Raw genomic sequence first — 22,299 nt, forward strand, 5'->3', positions numbered from 1 at the left:
GTGAGGACCGAGGTGTTTACAGCTCCATGTGGTCATACAGTATTTCACATATGGTTTAACTAAACACAATGTAGGAAAGCAAGAAAATTGAATGTTTTTGGACAGTTTTTTATAATTTCCCAGAAAAAACAAACATTGATCAATGAATCATCTATAAATAATATTTTTTTACGACCATAAATAATACTGCCAGTGTAAAAAAAAAAAAAAAAGGTTTTTGTAATAATACAGTAGGCTTCAATATTGTACACAAAAACATTAAAAACCCATCAACATTATACAGAAAGTCAACATCTGTCACTGATAAATACTGTTGCTAGGCCCAATCTGTGGAATCCAAATATAATCAATGTTGTGTTTCTGCTAAAAGGACAAAACATTCCTAAGCTGATGGATGGAAATTACGATACGCCACAGACAAACAACACTGACTCTGGACACACTGAACTATGAAATCAAGCCCAGATGCAGTATGTAGCTTCACTACGGCTGAACAAAACTCGATTTCATAATCACTGGTTTCCTTCATGTTTAGATTGCAGTAAACATACACAGGTGATATGGTGACACAAAATCTCAGATTGGGCTTTCAAGTTACATCACATAATCACAACAATCAGACGGCACATCTGTGATTCCCAGCCACATTTAACACATTAAAAAACACAAACTGTTGGCATTTTTTTCTAATAAAACAAGCATCAAGGCCATGTGTGTTATTGCAACTACAGGACTATTGCTGCTGATAATGTGTAAGCTTACTAGGCACAGTTACTGGTTGATGCAGAAGAGGTGACTGACATGAACTGCTTCCTAGACTGGTTTGATTCTGGATACTGTGAAGTAAACCTGCTATTTTGCACTTTTCAAAGTAACTAAACTACTAACAATTGGCAAGCACAGACAGTGAATCATAATACAAGCAGAATATCACGAGAAAGTTTTTTTAAGGGCTGTTCTGGTTTTTAATCTGAGCAAGGTCTGATAAAACACACAGTATAATCACTAGTTATGGATACATTCAAGCTATGAAGTCAGTGTACTGCGTGATTATCTCCCTACCTAAACAATCGCAGCGACTGTGTTTATATGTGAACTACATTCACGGATGTTGGATCCCTGCCTTTACTCAAGTTAAGGCTTGGCAAGGAGTCATACAGTGTGGTGTAAAATGAAACAAAACCTGTTTAAATACAGTTAAAGGTGAATGCTCTCTCATAAAACAGCCTTTACTCTCTTTCCTTCAGGGTGTTGAGGGTGGTTTTCTTTTATAACTTTGAATTTACACTTGGTGGAAAACATTATTGCATTCTATGTGTATGATGTTATATTTACTCTTTAAGTAACATTTCTGTCATCATTTCTTTTAAAATATTTTTCCATGACTTCCTAAATTAGCACAGTAACTGATATGAATCATGTTTAGGAGTCCTGCCTCTAAAGAGCGTATGTGAATGTTTTACTGTCTCACTTTGAACCTGGACTCTGGATGGCAGCTGTGGTACCTGACAGGTGTTGGAACCTTGTCTTAAAGATGAGTGTCAGTGAACATGGTGTGCTCCTTTTTCCCAGAACTTAAGGCCTTGATGGCATCCACAAACTCATCTTCCTCCACATACTGAAAGAAAACACAAACATGTCACTATTAGGTCTGCAGTAAATGAGAACAGTTACAGTGACAGAGTGTTTTCTTTTGCCATTACAGGAAAATATGAGATAAAGATGTGTGATGATTGTGCATAGATTGGATGGACACAACATGCACAGAACAAAAAAATACTAGAGCCTGTTGTGGTGAATGAGTGAAACAGTCTATGGTTTGTATGTGATCAAAGAGGTGCATCACTTCTACGATATTTGCTTCATGGCAATTGGCTGTTTTGCTCCAAATTTATCTAATTGATAATTGTTGCCATTTTCTGTCCATATGTTATTCTGTCTGTTTTGATCCAGAGGACGCGTTTTTGGGGCACATTTACACTTGGTTACTAGGTTTCTTGAGCCATAATTTTAATGAAAATGCAACTATCAAAGACCAGATGACAGCAGGAAAACTGAACAAGTCAAATTCAGAAACCCAAAGCAACCAAAAGCAAAGTCTTTAATTTTATTCTGAGGACAATGAGAGTAAAATGTTCAACAACTTCTTTCTTAAATGCTTCCAAAAGACCTAACTTAACAGTAATAGCACCAACAAGCAGAGGTCTGGTACTCCTGATAGAGAACATCTGCCTGTGCTGCAAACACTGCTCTGCTCTGTACATGCAATTAGCAAGTTAAATAACCATAAACATATATTTCTATCCTCACCAGCCCAGAATCATGTCCTAGTGGGTTGTCCCAGCTTCCTTCCTCCATCATCAGTGACTTCCCGTCGATCAGCTGACTGACACTGCGGTGCAAGGAATGCTGGGAGTAGGCCTGGCAGAGGTCCGTCTGACTGGGAACCCTCAGGACAGAAATGGGGCTGAAACGTGAGCTGCTGCCGGCGATCTTTGTGTCCGTCAGACCCTGAGAAATAGAGTCGCAGTCAGAAAGTGATTTAGAATATCACGTCAATGCTTCACATGTTTGAAACCATTTACTACAGATGCAATACTCTGCATTACTGCCAACCATTTTTCAATGTTTGCAGTAGTTTCTAATGTAAACGGCAAGACCACACCCTCAAAACATAGATACAAGAGTCGTTCTTATAGATTACACAAACTTACACACACCTCACTCTGCTAACTGATTTTCACATGGCATTAAAAAGAGCAGAAACCAACAGAATGGGGAGAAATGCTGGTAGAGAAAGGCAGACATGATGTTAAACATATTATCCAATGAGCATGCATGCAGTTCTGGAATTTATATAAAGGATCTTTTAATTAATCTACTGTGCAATTAATACAAACATTCAACAGGGGGCACTACTCTGCAAGGATTGGCCCTTTGGATCATACAGGAGAGGACTGGCTGAGTAGCATCTCTAGAAATGCGTTTAAAAACTAAATATTCTTAGACATTTGTTTAAGAATGAAAACACAGCAGATACACATGGAACCAAATTTACTTGAGAAATGAAGCAAACAACAATATTAACATTAAGTAGTGCAGCGTTCAGCAGCAGATGTTTGAATTCTACCTCAATTCTTGCTGCTAAAATGTGAAAATATGTGATGATTGTATTTGTTACATTTACATATAAACCATACAAACCAGCAAACTGTAGAGTCTTACTGTCACAGCCTACAACAAGATAACCACTGTCCTTATGTGACAGTGTGGGGTATGAACACACACAAACAAACAAAGCATGCACACATACACAAAGCAGACATGCGCAGAACGGCAACCCACAAAAATTCACAATCTCATACCTCAGTATACACAGTGTAGCTTTTAAGTCTAACGCTGCTGATCTCAACACAGTCTGCTACAGTGTCAAACTGCAAGGGGGGGACAGTGAAATAAACATTTAGCAAATGTACAGCAACACAGAAAATCATCTTACTGTGGGGCGATCGGGTAGGAGCACAGAGCCGGAGTGATGTTTAGAGCACAACTCAGGATAGGACCTCTGAGAGCGAGAGAGAGACAGACAGAGAGGGGATGGAGAGAGTAGCAGAGGACAGAACAGAATAAGAGAAGACAGACAGCAAAAAAAAAAAAAACAAAGCAAGAAAGATAATGAGTGAAAAAGAGCAAACAAAGGGAAATGTAGATGAATATAAAAAAAATGAGCAGTAAGTCAGAATGGGAAAAAAGTTACTGACTGAACTTAATGAATACATTTAGGTAGATATGTTTGAGATAAAGAGGAATAATATCGCTAAACAATTTTGAATATATCGTTGAATGTTGTTGTTCCTAAAGTGTTTTAGTAGAGAGAAAAAAACAACTGTATAAACCTATTTAGACAATTGGGTTTTTGTTGTCAATGGATGCTGACTGAACTTGACACTTTGGATTCAACCTGCAACCACACACAGATGAAAGATGGACCTAAAGTTTGATTTATGTAAAAATATCAAACAAATCAATAATTTAGCACCGTGTTTTTACTGAGCAACTGTGTTTTGTAACCCCTTATGAATAAAAGGTTTACCAGAAACAGTCTTGTTTCCATTCATATTTTACATCCCATTCAGTTCTCCGCTTTTCCTTCTTTTATAAAATCCTCAACTAGCTCTCATTCTTCCATTTTTACCACCTTTGTGTTTTTTTGCGGCTTCTCCCCTCTGAGTCTCACCATGTATGTGTCGCCGCCTGCTTTTCTGGTCTTCTGAAGCATGACCAGTGGAGGGCGCTCTCTGGTTGATGGATTCTTCCTCAAGGCTCTGAAAGGGAGAAAGAAACCATTCCTAATCTTTTGCTCTTGTTCATCATGTTTTGTGAACATATTTCTAAGTCGGACATATAAGTGCAGTTTAAGAAGAATTAAACTGCTATTAAGGCCTTAAACCTTTTACATGCTGCATGTTCCATTAGATTACCTCTGTAGCACTAAGCCCAGCAGTATGGCTAACAAAAAGAGACCCAGCAGAGCTAACAGTAGAATGAACCAGAGTTCAGAGTAAACCGGGGTGGCTGACATGCTGACTCCCTGTTTACCGCCGTCTTCAGGTTCAAGAGGAGCTGCACAGAGAAAGAGCAAAAAAAAAAAAGTAACAAGTAAACAATTAGTTCAAATTCATCTGCTTTTTGTGCATCAGTTCTATCTATTTCTAAATGTCTGCATTTGGCTAAGCTTTGGCAAGATTCTTTTATATCAACATCCTACCAAAAAAATAAACTGCATTGAAATAAGGAGGTGAGACAGATACAATTAAATCACTTAAGAATAAAGGGAGAGAGAGAGAGAGTGTGTGTGCGTGTGTGTGTGTGTGTGTGTGTGTGTGTGTGTGTGTGCGTGTGTGCGTTACCGAGGCCGGTGGCTGGACTGTATCTGATGGTCGGAGTGCTGGCGCTGCCACTGTCTGTGGTGCAAGTCACCTGAAATGACAGAGCTAAGAAGACCAGAGAGAGAGAGACCACAAAATAAAATATTGTGGGTTAAAATAAAGTGAGAACATTGTTTGGTAGAGCTGACACTAAATCTGCCTTTGAGTCCTCTGTAAGGCTGTTTACAGTGTAATCCTAAAATGAAATCAGATTGTTCAGGGGACATCCGTATACAGGAACAATCAAGAAGGAAAAATATCCTTTCATGGTTCTGAGCTGAAGAAAAATGACCTTTTCCTTTCATTTTTAGATGCTTCTCTTCTCTCCACTCCAGTTCTTTCAATTTACAACTACAGCTCTGTCAGGTGACTTCTAATTGTTACAGTTGTTACTTTAGCACACAGACCTGATAGCCAATCAAATACATTTTTATGTATTAAAGATTAAAATTTGTAGACTCAATTAAAAAAAACACTCAAATATAATATATATCAGTAGCTTATTACCCATAATTGTAAAATGATCCATGTGCCAGTCTGTCAAAACTATTTCATCCTTTCTCTGTATAGATGCTAAATGACTGGTATGTGTTAATTGTACTAGAAAACATTATGATTTTATTTTGTAAATGAGTTCATATTTGTTTTACTGCATTTCAAAGTTGTCTGAGATCACAACACATTTGCTTTTGTGTTCACAGATTGAGAGGTCCTGCTATTAATGTGTGTATTTATCCACAGTGTGTTACACGTACATGTCTGTGTGTGGTGTGTGTTGCTCTCACTTTTCTGTGAAGTGCGTGGAATATGGAGATAACTGTAGAAACCAGTATAAACCCTCAGCCGGCTCTCAGTCACACTGTACTCCTTCAGGTATCCATTGAGGGAGAAGGACCCCGTCCAGTCCAGCCAAATAACTGTCAGGTTACTGCCCACTGAGAAGGAGGACACATACTGGGGGGCTGGGGGGAGACAGAGGGAGAAAAGAGGGAGAAGAGAAATTGCAGATGTGTTTGTAGAATATAGCTGGCCAGCTATGATGGCTGAGGGAGTGAATACATTTGTTACCTTCACTGAGGGTGGTAACAGTAGTCCAGTTGGAGGCGGTGCTGCCCATGTTATTGAAGCAGGCAGCTCTCAGCTCATAGGTGGAGTATGGTCGGAGACCTGCACAGAGCATTTGTGTTAAGCCACACAAAACACAGACAATAGATATTAGCTAGTATTGTGCTTTGACGAAAGTTAGCAGGCATCTCAGTTCAGCTTAGTTATATTTATTTACCAATCTATCACCTGCATCCTGTTTTTTTTCTTATATTCTGCTGCTGGTTTGAGGACTTCCTGAGGCTTTTATTAGTAACAAGTCATTCACTCTTTACAAACCTGAACATTAGAGATGCATTTTTGTACATTTTTCAAATATGAGTCTTATTGTATTTATCAAAAACATATGCACTTGATAAATCCGTGAAATCACCTGTAACATTGTAGCTCCACTTTTTGCCAAAGAAACAGATTTCTGCTGGTTCCGTAGAGCAGGGGAGAGGTACAGGCTGGGGGGGCTGCGGGCAGGATGACCTGAGATGTAGCTCACAGCTGGATTCAGAGAGTAAGTGAGAGTGAGATTATGGTGTATGTCTCATGCAATGTGCGCTTTTCAAGATTTCCCCTCACCTCTCGATGACTCCATTAGGGGCCAAGGGCTCATCCCATTCCAGCTGAACAGAACGAGATGTGAGGGTGACGGGGCGAGGAGGAGGCTGGTGGGCTGGAGGGGCAGCCAGGGTGCGAAGCTCACTCAGCGGACCCTGGCTGCAGCACTGCAAATGTTCAAAACAGACTCGTAAGATTTCAGAGTATACAAGTACAATGTCTGGGCAAAATTTGCAATGCAATTAATAAAATCATTCTCAGTGGTGGAGCAATCCCTCTTTGGACGAAAATGCCACTGGTAAGTCAAGAGATGTGCTGATAAAAATCCTCTTGTTATTGCACTAATAAATACTTGCATTCTTTTCATGATTATTGGTTCAATGTACTAATTTGGAGATACAGTTGTGGCTATCACCAGTGTCTCGTGAAAATGTGGTGCTGTATATAACCTACAGAATATACTGCATACCCAGCATTTAGTATTATTACCTGATAACAGGTGCAGGCCTCTACTCCTACCCAGTACTGGGTGTAAGGATGTAAACCATGGAGTGTCTGCTGATGGGATGTCCCCTCTGAGAGCTGCAGGAAGGGGACAGTGTAGAGTGAGGTTTGGGATTGTCTAATTAGGAATGTCTAATTTTTAAAGGCACTGGTAGGCTCTTTACCAGAGTGTGGTTGTTGCGTTCCAGTGAGAACACTCTGTAAAGACTAACAATCCCATTGGGTCGGGCTGGAGGACGGATGTTTACCACTGCTGAGGTTGCTGAAACATGCAGAAAAATGGGCGGGCCTACACCTTCAGGAGGAGCAGATCCTGTTCTCCCAGTGACCCATGGACTGGCAGAACGACCAGCCGAATTCACTGCCCACACCTGTCGGTCAAAATCGCAGATCAGTCAATGCTGAGAAAATTTGCATGTGTAACAAACTTTTTGCTTCCACGGTTAGGATTTTCGATGCATTTTATGAACTCCTAATGATGAAGGCTTCTCTTAATTACCAAGTATCTATCAGACCAACAGAACGGTGTAAGTCAATTCACTGGACCATCCATCAAAACTAACATCAGCAGTGAGAGCAAAACCTTTTCACCATGCAACCCAACACTAACATATCTGCATGACAATTACTTTTCACCTTCATCAAGGAGTTATTCACACACACAGACACACGCACACACACATACACAGTAATCTTATTTGTGTGCTTGTGTTGGGTATAATTAGAGGGTGTACACAGCACAGGGTCAGGCAGGGTGGAGATTTGCATGTGTAAGTCATCTGTAGCCTGTCAGAAGTAGTGCAGAAGGCAGATGGATGGGTCTGAGCTTTGGCGTTCAAAGTGTGTGTCTGTGTGTGCGGTTTGTTGTTTGTGGCTATGATTGTGAGATTTGTGCATGTAAGCGTGCGCATGCAAGTGTGTTAAGAGTTGAATTAACCTCAATAATAGTCAATTAGGCCGTGATCAATCAGACTGATTGATCTAAGTGACAGCACAGATGGACTGAGACGGGAGAGGGGAGAGAAGAATGGAGGATGGAGAGACTGAGGATTGGGAGGAGGAAGACAGGACGATGGGTGGACAAGACACGAGGTGAAAAGGCAGGAAACCAAGCAGAGAAACCAAGATATATTTTGAACTTGGTGATGCTTTGTATCTTCTTTGCACACATCTAAAAGAATCTGCTCAGATAGATATATTTAGTTCAGCAGATCAGATTACACTGAAATTATGCCTGTTTCAGGCGACACACATACTTTCATCTAACACATTTTTTTGCTTTAGTTGGTGGTTTTATACACAGACATCTCCAGTATAACAAAGTTTCCATGTGACAGCAGATTCTTACCAGTAATGCTGGTAAATACACAGCTCAGGTAAGCTACTCAACACACAAGTTCCAGTGCACTGGAATATAAGGTTTAAAGTGGCTTTACTATGTGAAGTGCCCTGAGATGACTTACTGAATGTTGTGAAATTATGTTATATGAACAAAACTGAGCTGAACAGAATTAAATATATGATATATCCTCCATAGTTCCATAAATTATTGCCATTCATGTCATTGTGTTTCCACACAGCAAAATTACGATTGGTGATTCCCAGCTATAGATAAAAAATATAGCGTGCCTTTTTCTATTTTATATCTATAGCTGGGAGTCACCAATCGTAATTTTGCTGTGTGGAAACACAATGACAATAAAGGTTCTTGATTCTTTAAAAAAAAAACAAAAAAAAACAAAAAAAAACATTTTACTTCTAGAAAAAAATTAAACCTCCTGTGCTATTTCTCGTCTCTTACATGCAGATATGATGAACTGAATGCAACTGTTTTAAATGAATAAATCCACAGACTACCAAAAGAAATAATGGAAACTCCTTACTAAAAGTCATTGTGGTTTTCATTTAACTGCAGAGACATCACTGCCTTTTTTCACAGATGCTAATTTTAGTGTGTCTGAAAAAAACAAAACAAAAGACAAATACCAAAGATCATCTATTTAGGACTCATGATTTTGTAGCTGCAGTTTCTCCACAAAGAAACCAAACTAGACTCGCCAACAGCCCCATGAAACTGTCTTCTGCTTTTAATGAGGATAAGAGGAGCTGATGTGATCGTCCCTAAATGTGTCCGAGCCCGAATTCACACAAGCAGATACTGTACTGTTCCTGCTAACAATGTATTCATCCTGTTTCATTCTCTTTTCACCCACTTGTCACATACAATACAGATTTTTTGCTGCACTTCACATGTTCCCACTTACAATTTGTGTGAAATTGCCACCTTTGTCAGTACATTCATAGTGATAGAAGTTCTCCACTAGAACACACTGCAATGGTCTGTATTGGTGTGGGTCTTGCCAACAAGAAGAAGACATATGAATCAGGAAGTCCCATTCAAGGCCTTACTATATATTACATTCGTTCAACTTACAAATGCACATTATAAGACACTCTTATTTAGCATGGATGCTTGCACGTGTTTCACTCAACAATTAAATATGGTGCTGGATGTGAGACAAAAGTTGAAGCAGGATCAACTAAATGGACTGTTATCTTACTGGAAATTATGTAAAGTAAGAGCTATTTAAAAATGAAACCAAATACAATAGTTCAGAAAACTATGCAATATCTAAGCCTCATTCGAAAAGTGATAAAGATATGTTCTAATACTGTGAATAACAAGAAATGTCAATACAGTTACTACAGAAAAAACTTACTAAAAATTATACTCTAGGAAAATAAAAAAAGAGGGAATTACAAAGTGAAGACAAAAGCATAAAAAAGAGAAACTTTAAATGTCTTTACAATAGAGTGCCACCGTATATACTGTATATAAATCATGTCAAGTTTAGTTCAGTTTAGTGACTATATTGTGTTGCAGTAGCTCTGAACACTTTGTGTATTTATGTAGTTATATTTTTTTAGGCAAAGGATAAAGAAAAGGGAACAGCATGAGGGATGGAATGATGGGGATATGCCATAGAATAAATGTGGCACATTTAAATCATAATGATGTCAATTAATTAAAGTTGATCCTGCCTATAAATAAATCAATGCATGTAAATACTGTTAACATTCTTGTGATTGTAGCTCACAAATAACTAAGTAAACTGTGTTTTCATCTCTTCAGTATGTTAGCTGTTAGTTCAACTGTAATAATGGTAACACTGTTATCAACAAACTGCATATTTTAATCATAACTGCAGCATCATATCAATGAAACAGAGGGCGCATACAAGCTACTTCATTAATAGTCTGAGAAGACAAACAACATCAGCAGAAAGAAAAAGTTTTCCACGTGTTGCTCCTGCACAGAGACTGTGACGTGACTTGTTGCTTAAAACCATTTTCATTACATTTGCTCCTGCCATCCAACAAAATTTAACCGCAGCAATAAAATACTTCTACCCAGCAACAAGCGTGTTCTTCCTTCCGCTAGCAACACAGTTAGAGCCTCAACGTGATGCAAGAATTTGGGTTTGATTAAGAAGTTTGTGCCACATAGACGGAACACAGAAAAAGTTCAAAATTAAAGTCAGCCCAGATCACCTTGGCCTTGATCTGGTGCTAAAAGGTAGTACTCATCTCATCGTCCTTATATCATCCACAGACTTTTACTGCTTTCTCTCCTGTCTTGTCCTCTCTCCTCCTATTGGGCCATGATTTGGCTTATTAGACACAAAATAAAAATATACCCCGTTAGCTGCCATGGCAGCAAATGAGCCGCCATGGCAACAAACGACTTCAGGAAACTTCCAGATAGTATTCTAGCCTTTTTATTGGATCGTTGGACTGCAGACTCGATTTGAGTGCTCTGATAGGCCAACACGGCGACTTGGCGGGTGCATCTACTTGGGGTGAAGGGGCTAAGTTGTGTGAAAGTGGGCAGTAATTAAAACCAAGCATAAAGCTGTCAATAGGAGCTTATGACCCAGTGTAATTAGCCTAATATGATTTCTCTCTCTCTCTCTCATGCTGTGGTGGGCTAAACTGAACCAACTCGTCCTTGTGTACACCTGAGACACACACACACACACACACACACACACACACACACACACACGCACACACACACACACACACACACACACACACACACACACACAGAGAGAGAGAGAGAAAGAATAAAGGCCTGAGAGTAACACAGACAGATTAACAGCTAAATAAATGTAATGTCAGGCACATAGACAGAAAGACAAAAGGGGAATTCAGGTGTAGAAGTGGACAGACTGACACGTTGATACACAGACTGACAGAGAAAACATCACTTAGTGATTGAAAACTGCGAGAAAAGGCAATGAGAATAACTTCAAATGAAATATCCATTAGTGTGTAAAGTTTCTTTGCTTCTCTGCCTCTGACACGCACTCACTCACACGTGTATACGAGCGTACACAAACACGTAGACTGTGTACACGTGTTCATGGCCAACAAACACATACCACGTACCCCAATCCCCCACTGACAAATCCTCAGGGGACGGGTAGCGGTCACCATTAAAAGGTCTTTCCAATACAAGCTCTGTTACCAAGGAGTCTAACAGTTAATTCGATTGGCTGGCTGGTAATCAGGAAGTGGGGTGCTCAGAGGGCCCAGTGATTAATGGCTCTGTTGCCCGCTCGTCATCTCCCAAAGCCCCTCCTTCCCTCCCTCCTCATGTCATAAATTAGGACCCTCGTAAATAAAGACGGCACCACAATCAGGCAAACTCAATCAATTACACCGGTTCTCTGGCCTCAGCTCATATGTCTGACAGGCAGGAATGCTAATGTTATTGTTGCTTCCAAAGGGCTAACCTGTCAATTAGTGTACCAATGCACAAGCACAACAGCATGAATATGGACCGCTCCATTTAACACCTGTCTGATTACTCCGCTTGTGTGTTTGTGTGTCTGGGTTTGTTGGTGTGTATGGATGCTGTATTAGTTGATGCATGAGCATGATCTGCTTGTCTGTATGTGCATATTTGTGTGTGTGACTAGCTTTTAGAAAACATCTCATTGTGAAATCAGGCTACATCTTCTGATGCGTCAGCCACCTTGGTCTCATCTACAAATGAGGTTCACAATAAAACATTTGTCTGTTCCCTTGTCCAGTGCAGAGGACAAAAATGAGTATTTTCATCAGAGTGAGAATGTATGTTGCAACCTTCTTATTGGCGTAGAAAACATTTGCAATTTTTGCTGCTTTTTCTGCTTGTTTCACAGTTTGTTTGTTTTTTTTGTAAATTCTACTTACTGCCAAAAGAAATTCTTACAATTATGCTTGTTTTTTTAAAATAAATTATGTCGAAATAGAAATTTTAAAGTTGTCTGAAACTGTCAAAAACCTCAAAGATCTATTAAATAACTTTCTAGTGACTACCAAAGGACTGGTTTGCATTTCCTCTAAAAATCTGGACAATTATTAGTAAAATTAAATACATTTTAACAGGAGTAAATAGTTAGCAGTTTTTAGGTACACACACACACCCACACACACCCACACACACACATCTTCATGCACAAAGCATTATACCTGGTATTGGTATACAGTGTATGGCAGGAGTCCGTTATCTTTGCACGTAGTAGAGACATTCTTGTAGACAACTGTTGCTGCATCAAGTCTGTGAGTGTCAGTGGTCGAGTCCAGCCTGCGGTACACCTCATAATGCAGGATTTTACCATTTGGCTGAGCTGGAGGGGACCAGGTGAGTAGAAAGCTGGTGTGGAGGCTGGTGTGCGTGTCAGGTTGGAGGTCCAACAGTGGCGCCGTCTGTCCAGCAGGGGGAGCCTCTAGCGTGAGTATAGATGTCCAGTCACTGGAGGAGCAGCCAAGTGCTGTGCAAGCCTCCAGCCTCACCTCATACCTGCACAAACACATGAACACATTTATAAGAGAGAGTTGTGGGTCACTTGAGTGTAAATGTTAATAGAGGCTGCTTTCTTCTGAAGCTAGTGAGCTCAGTCAGCAAGTTCAAACCAGGTGCAATATATATAACAATAGTGCTTTACGTCCTAATCCTTGTGCCATTTTTTTTTCATATATTACCGCTGGAGGAAAAGTTTTTCACACCACTTTCCCATTTTGTTGAAAACTGTGTCTGTCTCAACCAAACTGTCGTCTGTCTAAACTGAATGTCCACTGAACCCTTCCAATCTGCAATAACAGAACCAACAATGAGCTTGAATTACAAGGTGACTAATTTGACAAGCCTGTTGTGCAAAAGACAGAAATAAAACGGTGGCAGAGGGGACAGAGAGAGGGAGCAAAGGAAAGAAAAGGCAATCAACAGAAGTTGATAGGACAGAAGGTCACCACAGGGAAGGCGAGTGATCTTTAGATGATAAGGCTGATGAGCTTTTATTATCTGAATCTTATCATCACACACACATGTTCATAGATACACATCCACACACTGACTTGCACAAACAGGAACAGATGTATACAACTGAAAATATACATGCATATATACCCCTACACATGAATACACACACTTTAGTCTTTTCTGTTGTCTTTGGAAGAGACTGACATAAGTTGTCACTTTTTAAAGGCTGCCTTCCATTAGTTTTAAAGCACCAGTTTGTCCATTTGAACCCATAGTTTTGAGCAAATTTTTTTCCTATGTTGGCAAATGCATTAGTATCTTAATTTATCACACAAGAAATATACAATTTAACATATTTCATAGGTGCCTAAAGGTTTCCAACAAGGACTGCACAGTGAAAATGCACATTAATTTTGTGGAATTATTTTTCATGAGTAGGTAAATAATATACACCAATGAGAGAAGAATCAAAACAATGTTTGAAGCAGACCCATATTTTTCTATGGATATCCAATATTGTCATACTACTTCAATAAATTGAAAGTTATTCATTTATTGTTATTAACTCACTTGTGGCACAAGTGACCCTGTGTTGTGGTGATTTATAAAAGGTCTACTAGCATTTGTTGCTACCAAGAGATGGCACTCTGTTCCCTTCTTTGTTGCTTCTTCTTCCTCCCCATATTGTCCTTCGTTACACAATTTGCTACAGAGTGAACTGTCGAATTAAGTTGCTAATGTTTTTTTCTCCAACCATTCTAATCAGTACAGTATAATGATATTATAAAACTGTTTACACAAGAGCCTTGTAAAAAAGAATAATAATCAGCATCTGCTATAACCTATATATCAAAACAGCAGCTAAGGTACACACACACAATAACCTAAAAGTGGACTGTGGTGGAGATCTTTGATTTACCTATGGTAAGGATCCAGCCCTTGCAGAGTGGTGTGTCTGTCAGAGAAAGCTCTGTCTTCTGGAGTGAACACAGTGCTGGTGATGCTTAGTTGGACTGGATCTCTTTGATACACAGTGTAACTCACAATGTCTCCATTAGGACGAGCTGGAGTCTGCCACTCCACTCTCACCTGGTAAGTGAAACAACATACGCCATAACTATTCAATAACAGGCTTTAAAGGTCTTAATTCATATCCTACAAAGACTGAACAGATGAATGACCCACCTGGCTTGCTCCCAGAGGTGTCAATGTGGGGAGACCCACACCAGAAGGAGCTGATGGGTGAGTCTTTGCTCTGGCTACTGTGCTGCTCACTGCGCCTCTGCTGTTGTTGGCCCTGACAGCGTAGCTGTATTCCACACTTGGCAGAAGTGTGAAGTCGTGGTAATGGGTCTCTGTGCCAACATAGATAACTTCACCATCTCTGCGGAGTTCATACTCTGTGATGATTCCATTAGGGTGCTCTGGTAGACTCCAGCTAATCTCCACCGACTCTGGGCCAGTAACCTTCAAATGCAAATTTAAAGGTCAAATAATACAGATTTCCCAGTAGATTTTAATATTCTGTGACTATTCAAATGTTCTAGAGAGAATAAAAGATTAGTTACAGATCTATGGTAAAAAGTACACTGCTTGTCACAAGACAAAAACAAAACTCAGAAACTCTCGAGCAAATAATAATAATAGTCAAATTACAATGAAAAACAAATGTATGTGATTGGCGTTTCACTGATAACTGAATAAGTTAGTTGAAATTGTGCAGGAAACACCACTGAACTGGAACTGTCTTCAAAACTGCAAAGCAAGTTCAATTTCCTTTCATTAATTCCATCCTGAAATCCACAGATTTAGATATTGCACACATATTAATTGCAATTGAAACATGAACATAGATACCTTAAGAGTTGGGGCATGCAGGCCAGTAGGAGGAGCCTCATCAGTTACAGTGGACAATGTGATGCTGGCAGTGCACCCACCACTGGTACAAGCCAACAGAACCAGCTCATATGACGTATGTGGCTGCAGATCTGACAACACTGTGTTTAAGTCTTTCCCACGATAAGCCCCTTCACTGTTCAGTTTCAGCACGTACTCTGTCACCTCTCCGTTCTGCATTAATGGTTTACTCCAGGAAATGCTTATACTGTTGGATGTGACGGTGTCCACTCTTGGAGCTTCCACTGCAGCAGGTGGGGCCTCTAGAGTTGTGATAGTTGTTTGAGGGCTGGTGACACATCCCTCAGATGTGCAGGCTATGATGGAGTAGCTGAAGAAAAATGAATGAATTTAAGTTTATTGTTAGTTTTTTCTTTGTGGTGTTTAGGTAGAAACTCCAAAATGGTATGAATAAAAGCAAGCAATACCTGTATGTTGAAAATGGCTGCAGGTCTTCATCTGTATAGTTGAGGACTGTAGGGTCAAAACTGAATAAGAAACTGATATTGTTCCTCTGAATCCTATAAGACAGAAGTACCCCATTAGGCTCCAGAGGAGGGGTCCAGGACACGACCACCTCACTAGGCTGGCCCTGGAGATGAGTCACTGTTGGAGGGGCCAGGCCACGAGGAGGGGCTTGTCTGGTTGTTACAGGTAACCAGGGGCTGCAGGTGTGTCCAGCTGGGTTCTGAGTACAGACACTGAACTCATACTGTGTCCATGGACGCAAACTAGTCACAGTGTAGGAGAAAGTTTCAGCTTGTTGGGGAGATGTTTCTCTGAAAAGAACCTGTTGGTGACAGTGTGGATGAGATGCTTATAGTTGTAGGTGAAATGCTGATTTATATTATGTGTGTGTGTATATATATATATATATATATATATATATATATATATATATATATATATTTTTATTTTTTTTTTTTTTTTTTTTTTTTAGAGTTGTGACTGAAGTTTCACCTACTTTGCCTCCTTCAGTATCATCTTCGTTACTCCTTGCCCTCACCTCCTCCTCCACACTTCTCCCACGTAACAAATACTCTCCAACTGGGCCATTGGGTTGGGAGGGAGGGCCCCAGGTAAGTGACACGCGGTCTGGGCCAATGAAGAGAGGTGTTGGCAGAGGCTGGGAAGTAGGTGGTGCTGCTGCTGTGGTGATGTACTGAGGAGGGCTGTGTGTACAGCCTGCTGATGTACAAGCTTCAAGAGTCAGAGTATATGTGGTCCATGGATCCAAACGACGAAACAGGAAGCTGCGTGAGAGTCCGCTGAACTCCAGGTTCCCCTCGCTGTACAAGTTATACATCTGGAACAGAGAAGAGGGATGAGTAACGGAAGTACTGCAGATAGGTTAAAGTACACATAATGCAATGAGCAGAGTGACAAAAATGTGAGGTAGGTCAAAGGATGACAGAAAAAAATCTGTGGGTGCTTGACATCGTGAGTTCAGGCCAGTAGCTGTGTGTGTGTACTGTGGATCAGAATATATATGAATAAAGTGCAAGCACATGCAAATTAATTGCTGTAGTAAACTACAAGTGGAAATTGTGTGTCTCTTTGGTAACTCATGAGAGTACTCCTGGGCATTCATATGTGTGTCTTTCTATATCATCTGTTGTAACTATTTTATTGGTGGACCACCACACCTTTGACATGTGTACAGTGATTTGTGTGTATTGCATGTACCGTGATGACTCCATTTGGAGTATGTGGCTGATCCCAGCTGAGCAGTAATGCCCTGCCCTGCTCTCTGTGCTCCACTGTGAAGTTAGAAGGGCCGGCCGGACAAGCCTCCAGGGTCCTAATGTCCACCCAGGGACTGGACACACCGCCTGAAGAATCACAAAACATCTAGATTGAATGAAGGTGTTCAGTAGACGGTGCTTCTATTATTTATTCCAAATGTATTAAATTAGACATTTATCATATTTAACTGTACCTGCCCCATTCACAGCTTCCACATGTAGACTGTAATGACTGTATGGCTCAAGACCATAAATGGTTGCTTCTAGGACTGAACCCTAAGAGGGACACAATGACAAACATCTAACATCAATAAGAGAGCTAAAGCTGAGATAATATGAGAAAAATGACAGCGTGATAGTAAAAGGGAGAAGGTAAATGTATGAGAGGGAAAGTGGGGTTTAAGACAAAAGAAAAATTAGCAGATATGTAAAGGATAATAGGAAACTGGGTATAATGCCAAAGGAAAGCAAGAAAGCAAGAGTAAATTAGTTACACAAACAAATCCTGTATAAATAAAAACCAGTGCATTACTCATTAAAATGGAGAATGAAAAGAAACCCTGAAAACAATGTCGGGCTAAGATGACATAACATGGGATTTGTGATATCAACATTTCAACATACAGGCTCTGCCATGGCAAAGTGAGTACACACCAGAGAAGTGGCAGAGACAGAGAGGCTGGCAGGCAGACGGCTGTCCCTTATGGGTGAATTCAAAGCTTCCAGATTGAGTGTTTATGTCACACATGCACCCTTTCATATCACATACACAGACACACACAGGCACAGGGAGTCTGCCAGTAGCTTTAGGCAGCGGGACCCAGCCCAACACCCTGGCAGACACAGGGGTAGTGTGCGTGTGTGTGTGTGTGTGTGTGTGTGTGTGTGTGTGTGTGTGTGTGTGTGTGTGTGTGTGTGTGTGTGTGTGTGTGTGTGTGTGTGTGTGTGCGTGCGTGTGCGTGCGTGAGACAGTGGGAACACCATTTACTAATTGATAAGAGACACACTGTTGTTTCAAAAGGCCCTGGCGTGCGATGACATGGTAGTCTGGGAGCACCAGGCTCCAGGATGTAGCAGCGCCTGTTTGATTGTGTGTTTGTTTATGACTGTGAGCTTTGAAGCAGCTATGAGAGGGATGTTTCTCTGAGTGTTTGAACATATTTGTGTGAATGTACAACATAGGAGGCTATATTTCTTTCAAGCGTTTAGTCTGCAGTTAAAACCTGTCTGTTCAGGACTGTATGCTTTCACATAACCAAGCATATGTAAAGAGATTAACTGGCAAACCACTTCACTGCTGCAGCAAGAGGATCAAAAGGTCTCAAATTCAAACTGAATCAAATGAAAACCCTGACAAATCACCGTAGCATGGCACCAAGGATGAACTGTCTGAACAACAACCAGAATGCATGTATTCACTGTTTTCATGTCTGGAAGCCAACATATTTTTCATCCGCAGTAAAATAGGATTAATAAGCCCCTAGACACCTAGACACAAGCTAAATCCTCCTGCAAATCACAGTACTTCTCAATAGGCAGAGGGAGGGAGGGACACAATGAGAAAGGGTGGGGAAAGGATGGAGAAAGATAGAAAGAAAAAGGGGTGGAGGGAGAGAGAAATATAGACAAAGGAAAGAAGAGACTGACATGAAATGATGTGAAAGTAAAGCAATGTAGGGCAGAGAGTTTGAAAAGAGGGATAAGAAAAAGTAAGTGGTGAGTAAGTTAATAACTGATGAAGCAAATAAAAAAGGAAAGACAGAGGGAGGGGGAGTGTGAGAGAAAGACAGAGAGAGATTGAGTGAAGTCAAAAAAGAGGGGAGAAAGCTAAAGTGGGAGAGAAAAAAGATAGATGTGGCAAAAGGGAGAGACAGATTAAGTGAGCGGGAATGAGAGATCTCTCTACCTTAAAAGCCAGTGAAATATGTGAGGCATGTGGCCTATAAAGCGGTTAACATATGCACATTGTCAATAGCAGCATCTGGCGCTGGCAGATTTTATAGTAGCATGGAGACTCAGCTACATGCCTCTAGATGGCAATACATTCAAACACTTTATCACTGAAACACACCACATTAATGGCCTGCTTGCTACATCACACTCACACACACAGACACACACACACACACACACACACACACGCGCACGCAACAATCAAGTACGGTGAAATTCACACGCACAGGCACGTAGACAGGCTGTAATCAAAGGGTGTAACACTGAAACACACAACTATTACATTACATTAACAGCTCCCTCAATAACTATTTCCCTCTCATACATACACATTCACACAAATTGTGCAAAGACACACACACACACACACTACACAAAGCAAATACTTTCACAGTATCTTATAACGCACATATCAAGGAATACATAAGTGCATACACATACACTGAAAACTAACAGAAAAAAATCATGACATGAATAACAAAGTTAAAATTTTAAGTTTAATACTCACTAATCCCTGCTGTGAAGATAAACCAATAGGAGTATAAAAAATCCTCCATACCACACAGCTGGAATTATTTCCCAACCTTAAATTTCTAAGGTATAAACAGTTAGAGCTGACTGTTTTGGATACGCACCAATCCTTGTTTCAGCACTGACTTATGTTACTGCAATTTAACAGAAGATAATTATGGTCTTACTGCAATATTCTAGCGAGCCTCACATGTAGATATTTTACTTTTTGCAGCAAATGCGAATGGCTGTAGCAGTAAAAACTCTCAATAAATTGTGAAAAAAAAAACAACCTATGAAGACCACATGAACAGCTAGAGCGTAAAATATGAAAGGAAAGGGTTCTTGTCAACCTAAATTCAGAGTGCATGAGCATGTGCATATGTGTGGGGATGATCAAAGTCACCCGTTAATCATACAAAATGCAAAAGAACAGAGAGGGAGCAAGAAGTCAAGAAAAAGAGAGACGGGGAGGAGTGTAAACAAGACAGAAGGAGAGAAAAGGAGACAATGATATGGAAAGAAAGGAAGACGTCTTGCTAATTTATACATTAAAGAGCCCTCGGATCTTACATGGTTCAACACAACTTAGCATTGAGGGCAACGAAGCAATCTATTCAATCTTTTATTTCCTCATTCTGTCTTCTCTTTGGTGTGTGAGCTGAACTACAGCAGGGGTCCTCTGGTGTTTCTGCATGTGTAGCCTGTATTAAAGGGTCAGTGTGCATGTGTGTTCCTTAAGCCCTGTGCACATTCACCGGTATCTGTGTTTATGTGTGTGCATTTGCATGCATCCTAACAAGCCCACATCTGCAAGCATCTTGTTTTGTACCCATGTGTCCCTAGAAGTGTGTGTGTGTGTGTGTGTGTATGCGTGTGTGTCCTACTGCACATCTGTGTGTATGTGTGTGTGATATTCAGGTAGAGAGGCATGGTGCAGCCAGGGGGACAGTGTGTGATACTAATTAAGAATAACCATGTGTATTTGTCAAAAGAATTATGCTGATTACCTCGCAAAGGCCCCAGCACTGGCCCCGCAGAGAGACAGAGACAGACCAACATTAGCATATGGCTATACACATGCACACACGTGCATGTACACAAACACTCCTTCTCTCTCTTTGTGTCTCATTCTCACACACACGAGCACGTAAAAGTAAAGGGAGGGCCTAAGAACAAACATGAAAGAACTACACCTAATGACAGGTGAATGGGGTCCAACTGGTCTGCCTTTGGGATGATTCTCTCCACAGGCCTTCTCTGGCCTCTCTGCTCTGTCACATTAAGTCCTGGAGAGATAATAAAAGAAGCTTGCTCTTTTACCTTTTCTTCTGTCTTTGTTCTTTTTAGTGTGCGATAAAACATGCTATAATCAGATATGACTCAACTGAATTTGGTTAAATTCGATTTGATTCAGTTCAATTCAATTCAATTGTCCAGTCTATTAGCCCAAGCTGTGCCCTGACCAGCCCTGTGAGAGCAGTAATTGTTTTCAGAGGTTTCTGAGGTGAGCCAGTGCACCACACGCTGATCTCTTGCACCCCATGCCAAGCTCTCAAGCCAAGTTTGTGTGTGTGTGTGTGTGTGTGTGTGTGTGTGTGTGTGTGTGTCTGTGTGCATATTTATGTGTGCATGCCTAATTCAATGCTGCTGGAACAATTGCCCTGTGTCTGTTTGCAAATGCCCTGCATGGGTGTCCCTGCTAGTCAGGGTGCGTTAGGCAAACCATGACACATACAGCGATTGTGCAACACGTACGCACACGTGCACACAGAAATGTACACTTACAGACACACAGAGTGCCATTAGGCACGTGTTTGTCTGTGGCGAGCACAGATGTAGAGAGCGACTGCAGGGGTCTGGAACAGGCATGCCCACTTCACACCGACAGCTATGATTGGCTTTGGCGGCTCTGGACCCCAGGAACAGCATATTTGCCTTATAAACTGTAGATATTCATGCATGGGTTTGTAATGGTGTGTATGATGTAGCCAGCAAAAGGTGGACAAATTATAGTGAGTGGGGAATGGTATGTTTAAAATTCACAAATATCTACTGTAACTGAAATAAGAGGGCGTGTGTTTTGTTTTGTGTGCATTTTCATCAAAGTTTCAATTCATCAGGTGAAGCAGTAAAGAAAATTATTATGTACCAGGTATGTTGATTATGATAAAAGACAAGTTGTTTAAAAAGTCAAATAAATAAGTCAAAAATATGATTATCTGTACAAACGATTTTCAATCAAGGGATACAAAAAGAACTACAAGTATCACCTCGAAGTAGTATGTCTCCAGCAGTCTGTCAAGTTGCATTTACATCCTTGTCTGTCCACCTTTGACCTTTTGGTCATAACATGATATGACTTCATAATTTTTTCCTTTTGAACAGTTGTGTGAAGTTTTCCCTTAATTATTGTGTGAATTCTTGAGCTATGGCCAAACAATAGTTCTGTGAAGTCATAGAGGTCTTTACTTTTGCACCAATAAATTGTCATGGCTTCATCTTAGAGTCCAAGTGGACAGTTGTGTCAGATGTAATGAAATTTGCTTCAGGTGTTCCTGATGTATCGAGTTTATCAGAATGGGACAAATGTGAGGCCACAGTGACCTTGACCTTTGACTGCCAAAATTGAATCGGTCGATCTTTGAGTCCAAGGGAACGCATAAAATTTGAAAAAAAAATCTCTTGAGACATTCAAGAGATATCATGCTCACTAGAATGAGACGGACAAACATATGTATGGACAAGCTGAAATCATAGTGCCTCAGGACTAAGAACACAATGCAACCACAACACCCAC

At 40.5% G+C, this 22,299-nt stretch overlaps 1 protein-coding gene across 1 annotated transcript in view; it reads right to left on the reverse strand.

Annotated features, from left to right (window-relative positions):
* Positions 1 to 92: 92 nt before the first annotated feature.
* Positions 93 to 22,299, reverse strand: part of ush2a (Usher syndrome 2A (autosomal recessive, mild)) — a 209,824-nt gene continuing 187,617 nt past the window's right edge. The window contains exons 75-94 of the mRNA XM_055010958.1: positions 17,231 to 17,312; positions 16,978 to 17,123; positions 16,256 to 16,597; positions 15,720 to 16,081; positions 15,253 to 15,622; positions 14,581 to 14,862; positions 14,315 to 14,484; positions 12,606 to 12,936; positions 7,250 to 7,456; positions 7,071 to 7,163; positions 6,603 to 6,748; positions 6,406 to 6,524; positions 5,997 to 6,095; positions 5,714 to 5,890; positions 4,911 to 4,994; positions 4,482 to 4,623; positions 4,238 to 4,325; positions 3,500 to 3,565; positions 2,311 to 2,511; positions 93 to 1,618 (exon numbers count right to left, since the gene is read on the reverse strand). Of these exons, the coding sequence (XP_054866933.1) occupies positions 1,529 to 1,618; positions 2,311 to 2,511; positions 3,500 to 3,565; positions 4,238 to 4,325; positions 4,482 to 4,623; positions 4,911 to 4,994; positions 5,714 to 5,890; positions 5,997 to 6,095; positions 6,406 to 6,524; positions 6,603 to 6,748; positions 7,071 to 7,163; positions 7,250 to 7,456; positions 12,606 to 12,936; positions 14,315 to 14,484; positions 14,581 to 14,862; positions 15,253 to 15,622; positions 15,720 to 16,081; positions 16,256 to 16,597; positions 16,978 to 17,123; positions 17,231 to 17,312 (3,597 nt within the window). The 3' untranslated portion in view covers positions 93 to 1,528. The remainder of the gene's footprint in view (positions 1,619 to 2,310; positions 2,512 to 3,499; positions 3,566 to 4,237; positions 4,326 to 4,481; positions 4,624 to 4,910; positions 4,995 to 5,713; positions 5,891 to 5,996; positions 6,096 to 6,405; positions 6,525 to 6,602; positions 6,749 to 7,070; positions 7,164 to 7,249; positions 7,457 to 12,605; positions 12,937 to 14,314; positions 14,485 to 14,580; positions 14,863 to 15,252; positions 15,623 to 15,719; positions 16,082 to 16,255; positions 16,598 to 16,977; positions 17,124 to 17,230; positions 17,313 to 22,299) is intronic.

The sequence above is a fragment of the Amphiprion ocellaris genome, chromosome 1, assembly GCF_022539595.1.
Source record: "Amphiprion ocellaris isolate individual 3 ecotype Okinawa chromosome 1, ASM2253959v1, whole genome shotgun sequence".
NCBI lineage: Eukaryota > Metazoa > Chordata > Actinopteri > Pomacentridae > Amphiprion > Amphiprion ocellaris.